Source organism: Neolamprologus brichardi, chromosome 3 (assembly GCF_056152115.1).
Source record: "Neolamprologus brichardi isolate AB-2024 chromosome 3, ASM5615211v1, whole genome shotgun sequence".
Taxonomy (NCBI): Eukaryota; Metazoa; Chordata; class Actinopteri; order Cichliformes; family Cichlidae; genus Neolamprologus; species Neolamprologus brichardi.
The window spans coordinates 35,679,269-35,696,972 of NC_142106.1; the positions used below are offsets into that span (position 1 = coordinate 35,679,269).

Genomic DNA, 17,704 nt, shown 5'->3' on the forward strand with positions numbered 1-17,704 from the left:
CACTTGAAAAGGCAAGATCCCATGTAAAATTAGCGCAACAAACTGTATTGTCATTACTGAAAATAACCGTATTTTTCTGAGGAAGTTATTTTCTGTTATTTTACGGTAGTATTTTGGCGCCCCAGCTGCCGGAATATTACCGTTTTTTTAAGATGTTTTTTTTAACAGTGTAGAAAACATTTGGTCACAGACCGAGTGCCCAGAGTGATGCAATTCGGAAAGGATAATACTTACAAATGTAATAAGAGGTCTTTTTATTTTAAGAACCTTTTAACAAACGCTTTGAAGAGGAGAAAAAACAACACTGGCATGTAGAGGCCTACTTTTACATAAAGCATCATTTTGTATTTTGTGTATTTGAGTTCACACCTAAAAAATTGCCCACTTTCAAATAAATAAAACATAGCAGAGGCCCAATAATTTTAGAATAAAATTAGGTTAGTGTGAGTTCTGTTTCTAAACATTACTGCAGAGCTTCAGGAGCACTTTAATATTCATGCAGGACAGCAGAGTGTCGTCGGTCAGGAACGAGCGGTGTTTGGACTTCATCGTACTACCGCAGCAGAGAGACCTCTGGCTTGAGTTTGGCAAGTAACTGCTAGCTAGCTTTGTGGTCTGGATCAACTTATAGCAAAGTGGAGACATGAAGAGAGAGAAGGTTACAGAAACTCTTGTGTTTTTCCTTCTGACCAGATGAACCATCTTTTCAACATCCTTATACTGATCACTACACTGTGTTTATGTGCTAAAAGAGAAATAATTTCCGTCCTTGTTACTAAAACAGATTCTGAAGTATTTCACTAACTCAGAGGGCATTGCAACTGTGGCAGTTTGTCTGAAAACAACAACTGTAATCTCGACATTTCAAATTTTTTCTTAAAATGGTCAAAAATATTTTTATTAATGTGGCCCCAATACTCCGTCGTATTAAAGGGAAGGTTATGCCTGTAACATGAAATTTTTCTTAGTTTTATTTTTTCAACCAAAGTTTGCAGGAGCCACAGCTGAGGGCCAAAAGAGCCTGCAGCTCGCGGTCGCCAACCCCTGGTCTAATGTCCGTACCTGCCGTGTAGGTTTCCTAGCCTGTTTTTTCGATTGTGCATTAGCCCACAAGAGGATGAATGTTTGCTTGAAAACATATTTGTTGCATCTCACACAAACTCATCGATTTTGCTGTAACATATTTTAAAACACAAGGCAATGCAACATAATAAAAATAAAACAACCCCCCCCCCCCCCCCCCCCCCAACTTTTTAAAAATTTACTTCACAGCTTTGTAGTGATTTTATATGATCCCTCCTTAAATCTGAGCCTCCATTTCTCTTTCCTCCAGGCATGGCCGTCATCTACCAGTAGCCCACCCAGCTGGTGGCAGTCACCAGCTCTCAAAGTGTTGGGCAGTGGAGCACTGGCCTCTGTGATTGCTCCCCTGATGTGGGTACCTGTAAGTTAACCCAACAAAGTCTACAAACAGCAGTGATTTTTGTGAAAGGTAGCAGAGTTTCCGAACTTGAGCGGAAATTTCAAGATCTTTTGGTTGATAAAATATCTGGGTCCATCTCACCCATCAGGGAGTTTTTGTCCATTTTAGGTATTTCCACCAGAAAGTTTGCAGCACAGTGTTGGAGAGGTCAGCACTGCTGTCCCCAAAACAAAATATGGGAAAACATATGCGATATATATATATATATATATATATATATATATATAAAACAACACCATTCCCCCCCCCCCCCCCCCTTGAGGTTTCCCCTGCATGAAGTGTGATGCAGCCAACAAATATGGATGGTGTTGCATGCCACTCCTGGAGGGTCTCTGTTGTTGTCTGGTGTCCTTGTTTCTCCGCAAGTCCATCAGAGAGCGCTACAACATCCAGGTTAACATCCAGGTAAAGCTCAGTTAGGGAAGCGACAACTCAAATTTCTTTGTTGGCCTAATTATTTGTTTGATGATACCTTGAAAAATGCTCAAGCTAGCACAAACATGGGGGAGAGTTTCAGTTCGGTGACCACTGGAGGAAGTACAGTCTTAAAACTTCTGCACTGGCTTCATTTTCAAGCCCTGAAGGTTGCTGCTTGGGGTTTACAGTTAAAGCATTTAAAAATTATTTATACTGATTTATCCCAAATCAGTGGATGAGAAACTTTGTATCTGCTGCCTTGTATGTGTGCATTTTTATATTTATGTTCATAACATCAATTATAATGTAGATTTTATGAGATCCACAAAAGGTGTACTGAAAATTATTGAAGGTTCCTCTGTGTGCACATCCTTCCTCCTCACCCTCAAGAAGCTCCAAGCTGTCTCATCAGCCTTAGTATTAGCTTATGGGTTGCACTGTAACCAGCAAACTGATATCTATATCATGTAGTGTCATGAAAGAAGTGAACTGGATACTGCGTTTTGTGACATGTTTGCATGAAAGGAACATATAGAGGGTATAAAGGGTTGGGTGACCTCCAAATTAGAGAAGAAAATCTGTTCATCTCTTATGTCTCACTGTAAAAAGGCAAACTGAACAGGCCCTCTACATTCTGATGCCGATTTTGTTGCTGGTACTATAGCATTCCCCCACATTTTACACAGAAACAACCACGGCAGCTGCAAATTAAACCACAGTAACACGTGCTGCTTCATCCTCTCTCTCTTCTTCCTCTTCTCCATCCTGCAGGGCTCTTGCTGTGACGACAGCTGTAAAATCACTACCAGCAGCCCACCACAGCAGTGATGGTCGCCACATAGGCCGTGCGTTGATAGGAAGTGACTGTTTTACTTAGTGGGTTGAGAGCAAATGTTACTGTTAAGACCAGATGCTTAGAGTTTTGTTGGCATATTAATGTGTTGGATGATATCTGAGACAAGCTTTCATTGTGACAAATAAAATCCTTCTATTTCATACAATCATCGTTGTCATTATAATTGAATTCTTCTTCAGATCTGAGTTTAACCTTTGTTAAAATAAAAACTATTAAAATGCACTTACTGTCATGCATTATTCTGATAGGTTACCGAATAAGAATATACATCAGAATTGATCTTTATCTACAAAAAAACATCATAGTGTCAAAAATATTTTGCATTTTGTCAGTCTGCTGTGCATAATTTGCACCAAGACGCTTTCAGACACGCATCACCTTCCGCTTTCTCCCGAGAAGTGGGGTACCTCAAGGACATGTGGCAGGCACAAGTACAGGCTTTCTTTACTTAGGTAGAAGTAGAGATACCCGTGTTAAAAAAAATATTCAGTATGCAGTTGTATAAAGGTGGAATTCAGTGAATAAATGCAAATTAGTCTACTACAGCTGATGTAAACCAACAATGTGCACTGTGCACCAGTCCAACAGTTTTTTACAGTAAATCCATCACACTATCACAAGCTAGTCTCTTTATCCCACTACAGCACATTTTTAGATTTGAATAACACAAAGTTAGTATGACATAGTTTGTTTTGCAGGAATATATAATATATGATTAAAACAATGACATTACATGTAAGGTTAAAATATTTTCTAAGCATCACTGATCAGTCCTCACCTTTAAATCAACTCTCTCTTCTTCCTCTCCTGTCGTGTCTTTTCTTATCTCTTCCTCCATCTCTGAGTGAGGTTAGCTCTCACTCTTTTCTCCCTCTGTGAAATACAGCAGCCGGGCCTTTAGCTAGCAACACACAGTGTGACAAACTTCACACCAACAGATTGTGTGTTTGCTGATGTTTGGAATTACCTGACACTTATAAAAGTGTGCTTCCTTCTCCTTTGTGCTAGCTAGAGTGAAAGAAGTACCGTGAACACAACATACGGATACTTGCACTCCTTTAGGCTGACTTATAGTAAATGAACCTAAAGTAACAATCCTGTTTTGAAAATGTAAGGGGTAGAAAATACATGTAGCAAGTAAAAGTAAAAAGCTGTCAGAAAATTAAATACTGAAATAAAAAAAGGGGCCGGACTTTTGGAATTAAGACGGACTTTTACGAGATCTCGCAAAAGTCCGTCTTAATTTTTTTTTTCCCATGTCCCCTGCGGGGCTCCGTAAAGTACAGATACCTAAAAATTCTGCTTAAATACAATAACAGAGTATTTGTAATTTGTTACTTTCCACCTCTGCTGTCCACTTGTTTAAGTTTTCACACAAATACAAGTTAATTTAAATTTGGTTGTGTTTGAACCTGTTGGAGTGGCACACAGTGTTCTGATCCTTAACATTAAAAAAGAAAAAACAGAGAGGTAAAGGTTGGAAGAAATGGAGGAGCTGTTAATTTAGCGTCATCACCGTCTTCCTACATACTTAATCTGGAGAGGAGCACATTTTATTTCTCCTGGTAATAATGTTGTGACAGGTTGCATTCAGGCAATCTAACAGTCACGGCACTGCTGTTACAACAACAGCTCTTACACACACTTCAGGAAAACTTCCAGCCATGAAATGAGGAAGGAAAGTGAGATCCCCTCTGCTAAATGATAATCAACTCAGCCCTTTCAGCAATGATAAGGAGACTTTATATTAACCATGAGCTTTATCAACAACAACTGCTGCAGAGGGCAGTGTTGGCCTGCCCTTCAGTCCTTTATAGTTAAGTGACAGGCTTTCTGTACTCAACTGTTGTTTTTATGTGTGTTGAATGTAAAAAAAAAAGTGGCCTTACATTTTTCGCTCAGTGACTAATGCCGCCACGGCAGAGATGTCACTTCCTAAAAATAACTAAAAGACTGTTGAGACCTGATGAAGCCTGTTAAGAGCAGACAGCCAGAAAGGCGGAGTTAAAACTAATACTAAATTTGGAGGGAAATCATTTGAGAGGCAGAGGAGGGAGATCAGACACTTTCATTTCAGAAGACATTTGAGTGGAGCAACAGCCATGTGAAAAAAAATGGTAGAAACTCACACGTCTCATTAGATGTCTGTTGTTGTGAAGTATACAAATGATAATATTAATGAATTCCTTGCATGATAATAAATCATGTTTTTCACTGTTTCAGCAGTAAAAAAACATCCTGTTATCCTTGTGTTACACGGTGTGTGAAGAGCATATTATTATTTGCATAAACACTTTGACAGATTAGAAACTTCTGATCAACCCTGTGGGTTTGATGAGTTTCATATATTGTCTGATGTGCACCAAATGAGACAGAGAATGTACATCTGTCTGTTACCTGTGAAATGAAAGTAAGAAACCAGGAAGGGCTGTAGATGCGTCACTTTCATGCATCAATGCTTTTGTGCAAGACAGGCATGCAAATGTAATTTAACACTATGTTAAAGTGCACTTTAAATAAATGCTGACAGGAAAGGATTCTTAAAAAAAAAAAAGGAAGTAGCCCACATACATGCTTACACCCTTACAGGTGTTTTAAAGGCGACAAAACACAGTCAAAGGAAATCAATCAGACCCTGTACTCACTTGTTTAGTGTTACATAAATGTTATCATTGCTACATTAACTCTACACATCAGATTCTTCTACACCAGGGGTGTCAAACTCAAATACACAGTGGGCCAAAATTCAAAACTGGAACAAAGTCGCGGGCTAACATTAATATTTATTGAAAAAAAAAATCTTCCTCCAGATATAAGAATGAATCTTTTCTTATGGACTCAAATAAGTTTTGCTGGAAAACTGAATATGGAACAAGCAAAGCTTAATACTAAACAATATATATATTAGCTGTATAATACCAGTAGGTCAGCTCTAATAGTAAGGGCAGGCCAGAGTTTGACACCTATGACTTATGGCAAAGTTACAGTCTCAATGTTATTCTTTATTTTTTCTCAGTGTCTTCTTGAGGGACAGTATGTGTATATGTGTACGTGATATTAAATGAATGTTTAAGAGCAGGTTATTGTGCAGACTCAGCACAGAGCATCAAAGAGTTGATTTGTAGTGTGTCACATCAGTGTGGTGGCAGCTGTCCTGGCAGCCATTTTTGGAATTCCATAAGATACTATGATTCATATCAGTATGTCACACATAAACACATTGTATTGAATGACACAAAAACAGAATCTTATGAGAATTATAAGATTCTGCCAACATTCTGTCCACATTTGATAACCTGCTTAGTGATGTGAAATCATCATCAATGTGTGTGGGCAAAACAGAAGCAACTTTGGTTTTCTAACTACAAATCCACTCTCTCTTGTTTCTTTTTGTCTTTATCCCACTCTAAAAGTTGGATGTAACAGTGAGACCAAATTCACAACCCAATAGAAACAGATCCAGGTACATTTACTGCAATATTCAAACTGAATACAGGCTGCTGGCCATTGACATGTAGTATCCTTTTGACTTGAGGTCACCTGGAACTGTAGCTGTGCTGTAAACAAATAATGAAGCACAGTTTGACCAGAATAAGAACTAAAATCTTTAACACACTAAGATAATAAAATACACAAGCTATTTGGCTGGTAACTGGCAATAAGCCAGAGGACTAATGGCCCAGAAGGCCCAAATGAAACTAGTAATGTCCAGACATCTAGCCTATATTACTTAATATTCATTAACCTATTTAAAAAGCACTTTTGCTCTGTTTCAGGTAAAGTGTAAATCTGCACCTCTGATTTGTGTAATTACATTTTCTCTTTGTCTTTTTCTGCTGCAGCAGCCAAAGTCTGATTTATTAACGACAAACCAGTGGTAGAAGCATCATAACATCAAGAAAACTGGACAGTTAAAGGATTTTTCTTTTTACATAAAAAAGAAAAAAAATGTTTGATGATCTGAAATGTTTAAGTGTGACAAACATACAAATAAATAGGAAAACGCTTTTTCACACCATTGTCATATAAAAGACTTACTTCCTTCATTCTGTTCATTGACCCCATTGTGGACCACTAAAATTTTGTATACTATGTAGTATATACCTTATTTACTTTATTTATTAAATTTTGGGTTTGTTTTGTTTTTTTGCACTACATTGGACAACATCAAAATAGCATTGTCAAAAATGACAATAGCGTTGGCATTTTTGTTATTTGTATTTTGTAATCTTTATAAAAACCTAGAAAAAACCACCTCTTAATCTTTGGTATATGGCGAGGTGCTGTCCAAGTTTGTGATTGTGTAGATTTTTCAAATCAATACCATGGTTGCATCTACTGAAAATCTCTGTGAAGCTTAAATCTCAGTGACCTTGACTTCAAGGTCAGAGGTCAACTTTTCTGAAAATCGGAGGAGTTTCACATTTATAACACAGGTATGTCTAGGCTGAAGGGTAGCACTATATATTTATAAACAATCAAAAACAACCATTTATTTCCAATTTGTATGGAATTTATTTCTGTAAACGTGGTGTTTTAGGTCGGATTAAAGGACTGATGTGATGGTAAGGTGTCCGCTGCTCTGCTTTGAATATTGGTAGGCTTTTTTTTTTTTTTTTAAATTTTCACAAGAATTGCTAGTTCCCCTTCTAGCTTTGGCCACCCCAGCAATCAGAAGATTCCCTATGAGCAAGCATTTAGCGACAGTGGGAAGGAAAAACTCCCTTTAAAAAGGAAGAAACCTTCGACAGAACCAGGCTCAGGAAGGGACAGTCATCTGCCGCGACTGGTTGGGGTGGGGGGAGTGAAAATTAAAAAAAAAAAAAAAAAGGCAAAGTGATAATTATTGGAGCAGCTTAATTAATATTTCCAGTGTAATTTGCTGTTAATATCCTTTTCCAACCCCAGTTTGTGTTTTTATCACTTTTGTCCAGGGTGGAAGATGCCATGCTGGAGATTGAGTGAGAGATCTTCAGTGTACACACCAGGATCGAGAACATGATCTGGTGGCTGACCCTGAGTCTCTATGATGAATTTCAAAACATCATAATATTTTTTTCCAGGGTAGAGTGGCACGCCTGTACCAAGCTCAACAGCCACCAGCCCCAGAGACCACATGTCACATGCTTCGTTATAAGGAAGGCCAAGCATAACCTCAGGTGCACTATAACCAACTGTCTCCACACGGTCACCAGGCATCACTGCAGACGCAGGACATGCGAGGCCAAAGTCTATAAGTTTGACTTTGACTGGAGACTCATAGCGATTTACAACCATGATGTTTCCAGGTTTGAGGTCAGCGTGCACTATTCCCAAAGAACCCAGGTGGGACAGAGCATTTGTAAGTTGACCTAAAATTGGCCTGACTTCGCTTATGGGGAGACGCCGGTTATTCGGGTCCCGTATGTAGTCCCACAGGCATTGATCAAGGAGTTCAAATTTCAGGCAAACCCGCTCTCCGTCTGGAAAAAGCCGTTACATTTAACAATGTTGGCGGCATCTGGATCCAACCTCCTCAGCTGCTCCAGGATGAAAATTTCCAGTTTTGCCTGTTGCAGAATATCAGGGCAGCTCTTGTTCACTTTAATAGCCACAGCTCGGTTGGTCATGGTATCACGACATTTGGCTACAATACCAAAGCCCCCTTCTCCAAGGAAAGCCTCTACCTTGTAGTGGTTTCCCAAAATGCTCCCTTTAACTATTCCAAGCTCATTTGAGCTGAAGGATGGGTTAGCTGACATGGTGAAATGTGTCGGCTTGGTCAGTGAATTGCTAAGTAACGCGAAATTCTCTCAAAACTCTCCAAAAGGGTTTGCTTACTGTCAGGTCAAGGTCCGTTGAGCAGCAAAGTTTAACAGAGCAAAGCTCCTACTTAAGGGTTTTTTCTCTCAGCAAGATGATGACATCACAAGGGATCAAAGGCATTCTACTTTGGATCAATGGCATTCTACTTTGGATCAATGGCATTCTACTTTGGATCAATGGCATTCTACTTTGGATCAATGGCATTCTATTTTTTCAGTTGAAACACTGAAAAAAAATAGTGTTTCAACATGGCAGGCTGGCACCCTGTGGGAAGCAGAGGTGATAGGGTAAGGATGCAGAGGATAAGAAAAGATCTTATCTGTCAGCTCATCAGCGAGCAGCCGCAGAATCACAGGTCCAGCTTGGCAGGGGATGGAGAGTGAAGACAAAATCAACAATGACTTATGGCAGGGGTGTCAAACTCAAATACACAATGGGCCAAAATTCAAAACTGGAACAAAGTCGCGGGATAACATTAATATTTATTGGAAAAAAAACCCAAATAAGTCCTATTGTGCTCAAAAGAGGACACCCTGGCCTTTCCAGTGATATCTCATGTGTTTGTTTGGCCCTTTTTAGCTCACATAAGCAGGACTTTACAAAAAAAGTTAAACCAAAAGATTCTTGTTTCTTCGGTTCTCAGGGGGATAAACTTGAGTATTGTTATGTGGCTGCTGGTATGGTGACAGTTTTTAACTTTTGTTTTTTTACAGCCTAACAGACTCAAGTCAAAGTTTATTTATATAGCACATTTAAAAGACTAGAGTGCATCAAAGTGCTTCACAATAAAACCACAATGCGGGAAGAACAAAGAACAAATAGTACAATTATACTTAAAATTGCATTTACATGGTGTAGTGCAGGCTGAATGAAAGTCAAACTAATTTGTTTCAAAAGCTAAGTTAAACAAGTGTGTTTTTAAGCGGGATTTGAATGATTGAATTGATTACAATGTACGGATTGGGAGATTATTCCAGAGTCTAGAGGCAGCGATGGCAAATGCACAGTCACCTCTGGTTTTTAAATGAGACCTTGCATTAGGAGCAGTTGGCTGGAGAATCTTAATGCTCTCTTTGGGTTGTACGGATTAAGGAGATTAGCTAAGTTGCTAGGGGCCAGGTTATTTAGAATTTTAAAAGTGAGCAGAAGGATTTTGAAATCAATGCGATATTTGAAGCCAGTGTAGGTTAGCGAGGACAGGGGTGATGTGCTCATGCCTTCTGGTGCCGGTTAAGAAGCGTGCTGCTGCATTTTGGACTAATTGCAGGCTCTGAAGGAGGGAGAGTTGGAGGCCCAGGTAAAGAGAGTTGCAATAGTCCAATCTAGAAGTGATGAAGGCATGGATGAGTTTTCGAGTTCTTTATGTGGTAAATAGGGCTTAGCTTTGGAAATTTGGCGTAATTGATAAAAGCTGGTTTTTAGCACAGTGGATACTTGCTTGTTTAATTTAAAAGAACTATCCATGAGCACTCCGAGGTTTCTGGCAGAATGAGAAAGGTGGTTGTCGAAAGACCCCATTGTATCAGTTAGCTGGCCAAGGGGAACGTGGCTATCATAAACAATAATTTCTGTTTTGCTTTCATTTAAGTTAAGAGAATTCTGGGATAGCCAGTCTTTAACCTCCCGCAGACATTCGAACAAAGGCGAGAGTGGGGACATGGCATCCAAATTTAGAGGAAGGTAGATTTAGATATCATCTGCATAGTAGTGATAGGAGATGTTGTGTTTTTTAAAGATGAGTCCCAAGGGCAGCATGTACAGGGAGAACAGCATGGGGCTTAATACGGACCCCTGAGGCCAACCACAATTACCAGGGGCAGAAGAGGAAGAGTATTTCCCCATGGTGACAGAGAAGGATCTATCTGATAGATACGATTTAAACCATTAAAGAACATTACCTTTAAGGCCAACTACATGTTCCAACTTCATGTTCCTTGTTAGGTGTAGAATATATATATACTGGAAGTGCTGGGTATACAAGTCTGGCCTAAGTCTTCGGTCAGAAAGACTGCAGCAGTCCAGGAGTTTAGTTCACCGTCTTTAATGAAGCTTCACAGAAGAACTGGTTACAGCAGGGCTTGCCAGGATAAATCCAACTGTGATACAGCCAGATATGCACTTATAATTGTGGCAGATGCAGTATAGGTGACTATAAGCATGGTTGTAGTCTCATTAACGCACACGGAATCACACAAACTGCGATACAACTGCCATGCTCTGCTGCTGCTTTTCGTCTCTCACTCTCCCTCTGCGTGATGTGCACATGATCACTGATGTGCTCATTTGGGGGCGCTTGATTCTTGCCTCTAGACATCCTGAGGCCGAGTCAGCAGGGAATTTGCACATTAGGAGAACATTATGGTCTACCGTATCGAAAGTAGAAGTTAGATCTAATAAAACTCAAGCAGTGACATTGTACGTGAACGGTTTTGAAAAACATTGTTAGATTCTACACATCAGCTCAATCTGCGGTTGTTCACACCTGAAACCACAAAATGTTCCAGGAAGTATCCAGGCAGAGTGCAAAACAACAATGGGCGTTAACAATCAGTCATGTCAACTGCATTATTCTGTAGAGGCTTTGTTTAATCTGTGCAATTTGTTTTTCTTCTAAAACAGCTTTGCATTCAGACACATGCAGCTCCTGTGTTTACACCACACAGAGTACAACTCAAATACTCTACATCAATCAAGGTTTAATTACAGAGCAAATAATATAATGATGAGAATAAAATACTTTAACATTAAATTTGGCACTGACCATAACTTGTACTTTTAACACTTTCTTTGTTGGAAATTCACTTCTGTCTCCCTTTTTATGCAGCTGCGCATGTACACAGGTTTGAAAGTACGTGGAATTGTGTTTCTCCTTGCAGAGGAGTTTCATTTTCAGAAAATCTTCAGCCCACCCACCACACCTCTCACAGTTTGTAGTTACATTTTCCTCTCACTCTTACTCTCATCTTCAAAGCCTACAGAACCAGAGGAAAGGTAACAAAATATTTTTATACTAATGAACATCTTAAAACAGTGAGGTCTTTGTGAACGTATGATACTGGTTGGTATGTAGTTAGTTTTATCATCAGTAAGCTGCTGTGAGTTAGTTAAAGGAAAACTGTACTTTCTTCAAGAAAAACATGATCTGGATGTGTGATAATTATCATTGCTGTCAGCACAGCGAGGACAAAGGAAGTTACAGTTTAGCCTTTTAAACTCATTTTAGCGACTATTCTGTCAAACAATTAATTTGCATTAGCTCACAGTTCAGTAAATGTTAGTTGTTGGGTTTTATGTGTAACATGTAATGCACTACAACTGAAAACACCCTTTACATGATAGCATCTTAGGCACAGTAGCCAACAAAACTTTGGCTACTGATGTTGCTTTGTCTGCGCTATAAATGCATTCAGATAGCAGCTTCCAATGTGAGAAATAAACTGCATGCCAAATTTAGGATTTGTTAGAAACACATAGCCTCTCCTGTCCCTGTTTAGCATGCTTGAATGAACCTGAAGTTAGCTAAACTGTAAATAATGGGCCTAAAAATGCATTTGGTATGGCTTTTATGTAGCATTTTTCAAGTCTTGTGCTCAGCATTCAACATGTTTTAAATCACATCTTTATTTAGCTCATATTCACATCTACAGATGTACCATTTTCAGTATACAGCCAATTTATAATCATCATTTAACCTAATATGCATGTCTTTGGAGAAAAGCTAAGGGGGTACAGGAAGACCATGTAGCGTTCGTTATGGTGAAACCACATTTTGAAATCACTACATGGATGAATATACTTGAATTTCAGGTAGTTCCTTTTAGTTTAATTACACTATTCAAGAAACAGTGTACGTCATGCTAGAAAGCTCGTCTTTTCCAGGGATGCCAAATTTTAGCTATCTGTTGTAGGAAGATAAGAGGAAATGTTTTATTAAAACCCTTAAAGTTGAAAAAAATATTTTATTATTAAAGCTAGATTATTTGAAACAACTTAAGAGTGTTAATAGAAGTTTTTTTGTGTTTTTTTATGTGTGATAGTGTAATTAGACTTTATGCCTATGTATTCACTCATTGACATAGGTTTAATTAATTTCTTGCTGTTCACAAGTCTGGGAAGGTTTATCTGGACAGACAAGACGAAAGTGGCAGTGTTTAGTTATCAGGCACCGCTTCATGGTTAGCAAAAACGAAACTTGGCATAAATTTTCCTTTTGCCTTACCAACTGTCAAAAACGGGTGAATGGTGATGATTTGTGTTGGCAGTCACAAGACCTGGGTACGTTGCATTCATTGAGTTGACCATAAATTTGGTACTCAGACTGAAGACATCAAATATATGAAGCAAATTATATGAAATTATGTACCAAAGAAAAAATGGATAAATAACTCTAAATATGTCTTATATTGTTTCTGTTACATCACAAAAATGTTACCATTTCTAACGTTCAACAGGTCAAGGCTGGAAAATGTTTTTGATATGAGGAAATGAAGGCATGTTGTGTGTGTTTATTCACAGGTTTTGCCCTGTTTTGATAGCTGTGGTCACACCAAAGATAAAGTTTATTTGTTAATTTCTGTCTGCATGGTTTTAGCAGCATCAAAGTATCAAAGTGTGCTTGTTTAGAGCAAAATGTATCCAAAATGAGGCCTTTGTATAAATAGACACCTACAAACTTCAAAGAAAAGAAAGGTGTGCTCATGCACAACAATATGAGAGACTGATAAAGTTATACAGGAAACAATGATGGGATGACTTTAGTTTTTGACACAATGGTTCTGCAATTTGCATTTATCACTACACAAGGACAAATAATAATGTGTAAAGTGTCTTTGGTTTTCTGATTTAGTGCGTTTTGAATGCTCTGCATTATTTTGGATGCTCTCAAAAGATTTTGTGTGACTTTGAACTGTTTGAAACTGTGAATTTATAAAAGTTATAGATTTGAAATGTGCTGTGAATGCAGTTTGTAAACTTGGTTTTAGCAAATTTATGAGTTTTAAAGGGTGAACTCATAAATTTGCTGCCAATAGTCATTACAGTGATTTTCATGAAACAGGAAACTGTAATGTGTAAAAAATATCCACACTGTGGACAGTAATGTTGATATCTTTTTCATATTCTAGCATTTGATTTCTCCGTACAGTGGAGCAACTAAAACTATAACCCTTCAATGCGTCTCCATTTCTACCTTCTTTCCTCCAGAAATGGCTGAATACCAGCAGCCCACCCAGATAGTGACAGTCTCCAGCACTAATCAAAGCCCTGGGACTTGGAGCACTGGCCTCTGTGATTGCTGTGCTGATATGGGCACTTGTAAGTTAATCTAGCAAACTCTACAAATAGTAGTGCTTTTTGTATCAACAATCTCCTCAGACTTTTATTCAGAGGGTCTTCTGATCATCTGAAATTAGAGCTGAAGTCACCATATGAAACACAGGATGCACAAGCTAGTTGTTGAAGGAGAACTTATTCAACAGTAAAATAAACTTGGGTTTCTGCATATTTTTTTCTCTTCTGTCGAGGTTGCTGTGCCCTTTGGTGTTTCCCTTGCATGCAGTGCGATACAGCCAACAAGCACGGGTGGTGTTGCTGCCTCCCACTCTGTGATGCATGCTGCGTGGTGTCCTGCACGCTTCGCCAGTCGATCAGAGAGCGCCACGGCATCCCTGTAAGGCTGGGGGCGGGGGAGGGTCAAAGTTATTGTTGTTAGCTAAAAGCTAAACCGAGGAGTGAAAAACGATTTTATTTAAATTCTATTTCGTTTTAAAAGATAAGCTTTTCCTACAAAAATCAACATAAAAAGAAGCATACTGGGAGTGTAAACGTCTGCCAAGCCAGTTCACTCTGGACAATAATTACTTTTAATGAACAGTGCTGTATCTTGTACAGTTTTATATATTCATTTATTCACAAAGAAAACAAAATATTCATATTTTGTTTTCTTTGTGTTTTTTCAATGTACTTTAAGAATATGTAGGCAGTAAAAATAACACATTTTGGGTCATCTTGAAAGAGAAACATAGATGTGCAATGTAGAAATGAGGTCAGAAGGAAAAAGGTCACATGTGACATGATATTTGGATGTAAATTATTTTGGATATTTTGAGTCCCCTTATAGCAATATTATTTCCTAAATGTTGCCAATAAGTAATAAATAGAATGTTATGAAATTTTGACCTTATTTGACCTTGCAGAAAGGTCAGATGTCCAAAGTAGTCATATTTACAGTGCCCATGTATCATTCCCTATATGCCTATATGGAACAATGGCAATGAGAAATATCAAATATCAAATTTGGAAACACAGAAAATTTACATAAATTGTCTGCATGTGCTTTGTGCGTGCAGACTCTTGTGAAAAATCACTAGCTTATGGCACAAATTGGAAAATTATATTATAATTAAGATTTAAATCATCTGCATACTTTACCAATTATACTGACAGTTTTCATGAATTGTGGGATGGCATTTTCTCCTCTCCTTTCATCATCTAAATCAGACAAGCATGGAGACTTCACCATGTTTGCCTCATTGTGTTGAGTTATGTCTTATTCTTCTCTTCTTCTTCTCCATCCTGCAGGGCTCATGCTGTGATGACTGGTGTAAAATAATTTGGTGTTACGGGTGTGTCTGGTGCCAGATGCATCGTGAGGTGAAGATCAGGGCCAACATGCAGCCGGCCACCTCAACGGTGGTCACCACTCAAGTTGTCAGAGGGTAGGATGTAACCATTTGGCTCTTGGTTGAGTGAAGATGGCCAACAGTATTTCAAAGTTCATTTCAAGTATTTCAAAGTGCTGATGCTTGTGTAGTTCAATACAATATGTAGAGTCTGTGTTAAAACAAGATGCTTTGAGTTTTGGTTGCGTGTTGGATATATAATACAACTGAGAGCGTTTGTTTACTCTGGCTAGTAAAATCTGTATAATTTCACATGGTCACTGTTATTGTAATCTTTCCCAAGTTAAACTTAACATTTGCTGAAATAAAAAGTTATTCATATTCACCCATTATATGTTGCTTGTTGTACATTTTTGCTCAGCTGTGGAGACACGTTTCTTCAAACCCTGAATATGTCTTTCGCACTTTGGCAGCTGGGTTTGGCTGGCCAGCTAGTGTCCTCCTCTGCTTAAACTCCTAAAATGATCAAGTGAAAGACTGATTAATCTCCTAAGATGAGGCCCCTTCTTTTGAGGACTTCGTCTCCTTAAGCTGAGCATACACTGTGCAAATTTTTCGGTCTCGTTATTCAGCTCCTGCTCAAACTGTATGATTGAACCACAGTGGTTAGAAGTTTGTAGGTTACGTACAGGGTCTCACACTAGTCGGCCCGATGCTCTGATGGGACCTGAGTGCTCACACTGTGCGTCCATAACATGAAGGTTATAAGACAAAATCTGTCTCTCGCTCTCCCTCTCTCTGTCTTTCACTCACACACACAGACACACACACCACCACCATCAACTTTGCTAGATTGAAAAGCATTGACCAGGCAGCTGTGATTGAGCAGCAATGTCCATCCAACTCTTTTCACATTTTTTGTGGTCGTGATAATTTTGTGAGGCCAGGACTGGACTGGGACAAAAAAATCAGCCCGGGCATTTTGAGACCGGCCCGCCAGGTATTATAAGGAAAAGCCATAAAGCCTTTGAATGAAAACAAATGCTGTTGTGACAGTGATGTACACTATCTTATTGGTATGTATCAATCTAATAAACCTACACCATCCTCCCAATTCTGGTATTTTAAACTGTACTTACCGGAAATATCAAACAACCTAATCAATAATTACATATACCTAAGTAGCAGGTTGCCAACTCCCAGCAAAAAAATAGGGAACTACCCCCCACCCTCCGCCTCATGATGCTTAATCGACGTAATCAACTTTAATTTATTGCCAGGGTAAAACAAATGCACAGAAACCAATTATTTTTCTACAGTAATTAAATACATTCAACATCTTTCTTCAACAGAATTGCAGCTTGCACACATGGTACCTTCTCAAAGGAAAAAGTACTATAGCTTATTAGAGTATATATTAGATTTAATATTTACTATATACAATAATGGATTTCTATACATTTTACATCAGATGACCACTTTGGTTGTAAGATTCAGATAACTGTTTATTAAAAGCTAGACATTTGAAATGAGAATAAAAAAGAAAAGTATTTCTTATTATTGAAGTAGCAGCAGGAGAGGGAGGGGGAGAGAATGAGAGAAGAAGAGGCAGCTATGCAGCTTAAAGACGCAGAATAACTCCAGCTTTGTGGGGTTTTTTTCATTCTAGCTGAAGTTCGGGACAAGTCGCGTTCCTTTACACCTAAATACGGAACTTTAAAGTTCGACCTCATCGACTGTAATTGGTCCAGCCCAGAGTCGATCATGACCAATTGGCCAATCCACTGCCTTTCATTGTTTATACTGTTACAAAAAATTCTGGAGTGTGTGTGCCCGGTATGCCCGATGGCCAGTCCAGCTATGTGTGAGGCCACATCGAAAGGCTCGGATGAGCTTGCCAAAGTTCTACAAGTTGTGCCTCCATCGCTTGTGTCCACATCACACGCTGCACTGCCGTGCTGCTCCACCTTTTCACTTTCATTTCTGTGATTATGCGTGCACAGTGTGAGATGTTGCGTTGATAACCTCATGAGGGGCGATAGGATTTCAAGCAGGTTTGATTTTCTTTTCCGACCATACTATTGCTGATCAGGAGCTGGTCGTGAGGTGTTAATCGCTTCTCGTTACCCCATGTATACTACACGATGGATGACACAATTAAGGCAAGACTTGGGCCGATCTCCAAAACGGTCGCACGACTGAGAAATTGTCTCAAAAAAGGCCAAAAATCACACAGTGTATGCCCAGCTTTAGTTGTTATGGTCCCTGCATCTTTGACCCAGAGTTTTGAGATTTTTGAGCTTATGGCTTTTGGTCTTGGTAAGGCATTATGTTCTAGCTCTACTTTGGTTTTTTGGTGTTGAAGCTTTTGAGCTCTTCAAGCAATGACGTTAGCTCTCTTCGGTGTTTTTTCTGCTCCAGTCTCATCTCTGTGTTTTTCTTTAGTATCTCTTGTGCTCAGGTTACATCGCCATGTTTGCTTACCTTTCCTTGTATCAAGTCTCAATGCTTGAGTTTATCCCA

At 38.9% G+C, this 17,704-nt stretch overlaps 1 protein-coding gene across 1 annotated transcript; it reads left to right on the forward strand.

Annotated features, from left to right (window-relative positions):
• The first annotated feature begins 11,468 nt into the window (after nt 1-11,468).
• On the forward strand, nt 11,469-16,349 carry LOC102798500 (placenta-specific gene 8 protein-like). The gene is made up of 4 exons (XM_006807686.2): nt 11,469-11,552; nt 13,764-13,874; nt 14,084-14,229; nt 15,141-16,349. The coding sequence occupies exons 2-4, from the start codon at nt 13,766-13,768 to the stop codon at nt 15,279-15,281; spliced, it is 396 nt and encodes a 131-aa protein (XP_006807749.1). The 5' UTR covers nt 11,469-11,552; nt 13,764-13,765; the 3' UTR covers nt 15,282-16,349.
• The last annotated feature ends 1,355 nt before the right edge of the window (nt 16,350-17,704 follow it).